Source organism: Stegastes partitus, unplaced genomic scaffold (assembly GCF_000690725.1).
Source record: "Stegastes partitus isolate 25-593 unplaced genomic scaffold, Stegastes_partitus-1.0.2 Scaffold363, whole genome shotgun sequence".
Taxonomy (NCBI): domain Eukaryota; kingdom Metazoa; phylum Chordata; class Actinopteri; family Pomacentridae; genus Stegastes; species Stegastes partitus.
Window position 1 is genome coordinate 410625 of NW_007578094.1, and position 6322 is coordinate 416946.

At 41.9% G+C, this 6322-nt stretch overlaps 1 protein-coding gene across 1 annotated transcript; it reads left to right on the top strand.

Annotated features, from left to right (window-relative positions):
* The first annotated feature begins 1003 nt into the window (after nucleotides 1–1003).
* Nucleotides 1004–3032, top strand: bglap (bone gamma-carboxyglutamate (gla) protein). Its single transcript, XM_008284549.1, has 4 exons — nucleotides 1004–1302; nucleotides 2007–2048; nucleotides 2496–2580; nucleotides 2694–3032. Exons 1-4 carry the CDS (start codon nucleotides 1137–1139, stop codon nucleotides 2794–2796), a joined length of 396 nt encoding a protein of 131 aa, XP_008282771.1. The 5' UTR covers nucleotides 1004–1136; the 3' UTR covers nucleotides 2797–3032.
* Nucleotides 3033–6322: the final 3290 nt, after the last annotated feature.

Consider the following 6322-nt stretch of genomic DNA (forward strand, 5'->3'; position numbering starts at 1 on the left):
CTGGAGTTTTCTTGTATGGTTTCTTGTAGGAGGAATCCGTGCGGTGTTCCACGTCTGCCTATCAGGATCCTCACAGACCGGTCAGCACACAGCCGACGTCAGCACGGCCGACCAGGACAGTCGCTCTGGAGGTTTGTTTTCCTTCGCTGCCACATGGCCGCAGATGTGCTCAATTAAAGTCGTGCTGAGGTTGAATCCTTGAAGTCTCGTCCTGAAACGAGACAAGATGCCCCAGCGTTGACCCAGACGGTGAAATTACAGCCCGTACGTTAGCATCAGGTCCAGTCCAGAGGCTGAACGTCCAGTCAGGAAAAGCACAGAAGGACGTTTTCATGTCATAAATTAGGGAAATTCAAAGACTTGGACGTTGAGATGCGACAACACGCTGCGTTTAGTCGCTAGCAGAGCATCCACGCTATAACTAACCAATAAAACACAGAAGATCCGATGTTTCAAAAGATTAAAAGACGCTCTTCTAGCTGGAAAGTCGTGTTTTAAATAAAAACGCTGGCCCTCCACGGCTTTCCCCTTCGCTTAATTGGCAAACCGCTCACTTGTTGTGGTAAAAATAACTCGGCTCGCTCCAAATTAGCCCCGCCACAGCTCTTCAAATGAACAGTTTCCAAACGCCGCTTTCTTTCTTTATGTAGGAAATCACTGCGGTTCGCAATAAAAGAGAGAAAGCTCCGGGATTAAAATCACGTCTCATGATGTGGCTCCTGCTAAATGGCTTTTCCTGCCTCGTGCACTGAGTGACCTACATGTAGAAGTGTGTGGGCGCGCTGTGAAACTATGACCTCTACAGGCTGCCAGCCGGTATTACCTCCTCAAACTTTCATTAAATGTTAGCTAATGAGAGAGCAGGTGTGATGATGTGATCAATCTGTGTCTCTTATTAGAGTTTTCAAGGGTCTTTTTTCCTTATCTTCTCATTAAATCTGCTATTTTAGGACAGAAAAGTAGAATTCATTTGTTTTCTCACCATCTAAAGCAAACCCCACCTCTCTGATTCCCTCTGTGTGCAGCATGTGCTGCAAAAGGTCATATAAAAGTTTATTTTTGGTATGTTGGATTTTTTGCGGAGGTGTGTATTTCTGCATCGTGATATATGATTCCCTGACCAATCACGTGTCGCGATGAGGGCATCTATAAACCCGCTGCGTCGACATGTACACAAAGAAAGGGTTCGAGCTGCTCAAGTCTCTGGTCCAACTTCAGACAGCGAAAGAAAAGAAAAGAAAAAGATGAAGACTCTGGTGGTCCTGGTTCTCTGCTCCCTGGCAGTCATCTGTGTGGCTTCAGGTAAGATCAGCCCTCTAAAAACATAAAAGTAAACCAAAGGACTGACTTAATTAAAAGCATTCTTATAAGATTTTTTAACAATAAAAATAAAAAATTACTGATTTTTGTTGGATTGACACAATGATGTTCCACCAACTTAAAACTTCATGTTACTTAAACTCAAATTTTCATGTTATTTTAATTAAAGCTACATTTAAGTCGAGGTAACTTAATAAAATTGGCTTTTTTTTCTTATTCTTTTTTTTTTTTTTAACCTTGACTTCAGGATAACAAATCCAACACAAATACAATGCCAATTAAGTAAATTACACAAGTTCTTTTAAACATACTAGTAGGTGCAACCTGTTTTTTTCTGAGTAATCAACTTAAAAATTAATGTTTTCAGTGTTTGTTTGTTAACAAAAACTTCAAATCAGCAGGAAAAGTTGACTCCCGTAGCTCAGTGGAGTTTGTTAATTGAACATAATTCCATTAGAAGTTGTCTGAACGTGTAATTCATATTGTTTTGGAGGAGCCCAAATGTTATTTCTTAGATGGTTCACAAAAACACAGCACATTTCATTTATAGTATTATCTTTTAATTGAAAAAAAAGTTTATAAATCTGGCCAGCTAGTGAAAAACTCGATACACCGACTGAAATATTTTTTAAAATACAAAACAAAATAGCTTCTATGATATTAATATGTCTCCTTGTGTTTGACAGATGCTGACGCTGGAGCTCAGCCTGCTGAGAACAACCAGGATGGTATGAATGTGATTTAATACTAAAAGTCCATCAGTTAGTTTGGTTGTATTCAGTTTATGAAGCCACTTAATATGTAGTTTTTACTTGAAGCTTGCAGCCTCTGAAAGGAGAATTAGTTCAACGTTTTGTCTTGTTAAAGTTGGAATTATTAAATAACTTTAACTTTTGTATTAATGCAGATGTAAATTAGACTCTTGCAAACACACACATGCATGAATTCTGTATTAATCCACATTTTATTGGCAGCGTTAGACTCCAGTTCAACATAGAGCAGGTTTATTTTGCTGTTTTGCTTTTAAATCATGTCCATTTTTGAGCTGAGAAGCTACTGAAGTGCATGTGTTTGTATTAATTCTATAAGTAAAGATAGTCTGCAAGACATCCTGTTTTATTTACACGATTCCTCACATGTTAGAATCTGAATTTGTTGTGCTAAATGATGTGCAGGGCTGTTCGTGGAGCGGGATCAGGCCTCCGAGGTGGTGAGACAGAAGAGAGCAGCTGGAGAGTTGTCCCTGGCACAGCTGGAGAGGTTCGTTTTCTGTCTGACTCAGTCCACAGACGTTCTGCTGGAGTCTGCATGTCACATATCAAACGTTCTCTTAAAGATCTCAGGGATTTACCTCCTGTGTTGTCTCCGTGCAGCCTGAGAGAAGTGTGCGAGGCCAACCTGGGCTGTGAGAACATGATGGACACGTCCGGCATCATCGCCGCCTACACCGCCTACTACGGCCCGATCCCCTACTAGGAGCCCAACGTTGGATTTCATCATCAGAACTGTCTTTTTTTAAATTCCTCTTGAGCTCAACTTTTCCTGCTGCTAAGCAAACTTGTCAACAGCGGGGCGAGAGTGGAAAAAGGCAGATCATTTTGGCATGTGATGGCGTTTTCTTCCCTGTATGGGCCTGCAGAGTGGTTCCTACACATCTGTCATTTCCCTCAGCCTGTAGAGTAGAAACTAAATAAAGAAATAACAAAACTGTACTGCGTGTGCGCTCGTATGTGTTATTCTGGGTTAATGACCACCACGTCTATATACAGCTGAGCTCAAAATTACTCCAGATGTGAACGCAGAGTGAATTTCTTCAGCCTGAAAATGACATAAAAAAGCAACAAAAGTCAGTAAAACATCGTGTTAATGGTTAGTTGTGATGATTTCTGTGGTCTTATTGCATTTAAAAAACAACAAACATGTGCAAAATTATTTCTTATTCAATCGTCACCAGTTTTTGAGAAAATACAGCTTCTATTCCATTAAATATGGTCGTTTCTTCCATGCTCCAGAACGTTCTGATTCTCTGCATACTGAGAATAGTTGCTGCAGGAGTTATGTTTCAGTTACTAGTCGATTGAAAGTCGTGGTTAGATAAGATGATTCGTTATTGATCCCCATACGGGAAGGTCGGGCATTGCAGCAGCCCAAGACAGTGGCATGCAAAAAAATGTAATAGATAAAGTAAGTAAGTATACATACATATAAATAAAAACCAAAACAAGTATGTACGACTAAAGTTCAATCTAAAGTGACTCAGTGAACCAACATAAGCATGAGGGGAGGTAAAGGAAATCGGCAAGTTGGATCCGTAACTTCAGGACAAGGATTGATATCTTTTAGCTCAGTGAGCTGCTGCTCGGGTCCATCACTGACAAAGAAAGGCGATGAAGTCATCCATCCATCATCTCTACACCTTAATCCTCACTAGGGTCGTGGGAGGATGGAGTCTATCCCAGCTGACTCAGGGTGAAGGCAGGTTCACCTGGACAGGTAACCAGTCTATCACAGGGCTACACTTAGAGACAGACAACCAAGCACACTCACATTCACACCTACAGACAATTTAGAATCATCAATTAACCTCAGCATGTTTCTGGACTGTGGGAGGAAGCCGGAGAACCAGGAGAGAACCCACGCTGCACAGGGAGAACATGGAGACTGGGATGCGAACCGGCGACCTTCTAGCTGTGAGGCAACAGTGCTAAACACCGAGACACTATGAAATCATGTCTCAGCTTTTTTTTAGTGCCAGTGGCCGCAGTGCAGAACCAGAAGGAGCTCAGCACTTGTAAGAAGCAAAACGTGAGCCCTGCACCTATAAGAATAAGAAGAATCTAAGGATCATGGCTTCAACTACTTCGATCAATCCGAGCAAATATCTCAATCAAACACTGAACAACGTTGGTTTCAATGGACGCAGACAACAAAGGAAACTTTTCTGAAGGAAGAATCGTCCTCAAAGACCTAGAGATCGACACGAAGAGGAAAAAGATTGTTAGCAGCCATGAGAACAGTTTGGCTTCGTTAGCAAAAAATTCGAAAAAACTAAATTCGTCATTAACATAAGTGCCGTAACATAATGTCTTACCGTCTGTTATCGCTTGTCTATATAATTAAAAGCCTATTGGTCAACTAAAAACTCATTTAAAATCCAATTTTGGCATCAGGATGATAAACTGAAGGCCCGACTGGACTAATGAAACTGCTTTGACAACGTTTGGCCACTAGATGTCCCCGTTGAACAAGAGTCAGACGTAACACACTGGTTTATAGAAGAAGCCTTCTTGTGTAAAATCATCACCATGAAAGAACTGTTGGATGAACGTAGTGGAGCAAACTACAATATTTACAATGTGAAGTACAAATACCTCAACGCTGTACAGAAACAGCCAGGCTCAATCTGTCCAACGTAACAGACGCTTCCTGAGAAAGTTGGACTTATGAAGGACTCAACTCACATCTGAAGGACAAAGGATTTGAAGACAATGATGTACAGATTTTTTGGAGGACGGATGGTTTGAGAGAGGAGTGAAAGAAGCCATCTAACTGGAGAGACCATCCCTCACCAGAGGTGGAGGTCTGATGCATCACCTCTCTCCTGTTTACAATCAAGATCTCTCCCCAGGAAGATGAAATCCATCCACACCTGGCCACAGAAGACCCTAACGAACCCCACTGTGGCAGGAGGAGCACTAACGACTCACATAACGAAGGGGAGGAAACCGAAACTCAGGTGTTAATGTCTCCTTAAGGATATCTGGATCTCCCAACTAGTCAGTCAGAGCTGATGAAGCCTCTTGGATGAGAGGTGGAACGTCTTTTGACTTTTGTTGCATTGAGTTCCTTCTATGGAGGGACTTTCTGTTGCTCCTTCGGGACATTTTTCTTTCAGCTGCTCTCTTGCTGGAGGGTTTGTGTCGTTCTTTCTCTTTAAAACACCCTGAAGCTGTTCCTGGATCCAAGTCATAAAGCCAACAAGGAATGTCCCGCCACCTTTGGCAAACGTTACCTACAAGCTCTAAATGTTTTAGAAAACTTTTTAAGGATCTTTATCAGTTCAAATAATGCTCCTATAACGTTAAAGGTTAGCTAAGACTTTAACACGATGGTTTAAGGATGTCGTCGATGCCACAGATTATGTAACACGACAACCAGGATGCTGTCGATCCAACAGCAGAAAAATGTTTTTGAGATGTTATCGAGGCCGCGTCTGACAGGACCTATCCCTGTGATTCATTACCGATGGTAGAATGTTATGGCCTCCACATGCTGAGAATGTTTTGGGGATGTTGCTGAGGTAACATAATAGATAATGTTCTTCTGTGAAACAGTCTGGAAACCAAAAGAAAAATCCCTGGACGTTTAGACAAAACAAACTTTTTTTTGGTTTATCTACATACATGACATCATCTGTAAATATCATCTCCCGTCACCTTTTACACTCATAAGGCCTCGTATCATCACACTTCCACCTCCATGCCTCACTGTGGTGGTCCTAGTCAGGTTCACACCAAACAAGCTGAACCCCATCTGAGCTGAACAAGTTTACTTTGGTCTCATCTGACCAAAGGATGTGCTTCCATTATTTGTCGGGTTTCTTTTCAAGGTTTTCAGCAAAGCTTCATCTTGCAGTTTTCCTGGATGCTGTACATAGAGGTTGGTGTTGTACAGTGTCTCTCGTACTTTCTGACAAATGCTGATGATCATTGAGAACCTCTGAAGCTCCACCTGTCTGGTTTTCAGAGTGAGATCACACAAGCAGCTCACCGTCTGTTTTTAGGACGACGGCCACTGTGGCTCTGATTCGTGGTAATGTGGCTCATTCTCTACTTCCTGGTTACTGCTGCAGATCTGTTTACATTCATTTTCTTCAATTAATTTTTCTTCATGATGGGGCTGCAAGCAGGTGGTTAGCACCATCGTCTCGCAGCTAGAAGGTCGTTGGTTTGCGTCCCGGTGAGGACACCCGGGATCTTTCTGCGTTTTTAAGGACAATTTA

Excerpts from the sequence above, each read along its gene's own strand:
- bglap (XM_008284549.1), top strand. The coding sequence starts at position 1,137 with ATGAGGGCATCTATAAACCCGCTGCGTCGACATGTACACAAAGAAAGG. Across the intron at positions 1,303-2,006 it reads AGTCATCTGTGTGGCTTCAG|ATGCTGACGCTGGAGCTCAG; the intron begins GTAAGATCAGCC and ends TGTGTTTGACAG. Across the intron at positions 2,581-2,693 it reads TCCCTGGCACAGCTGGAGAG|CCTGAGAGAAGTGTGCGAGG; the intron begins GTTCGTTTTCTG and ends GTCTCCGTGCAG.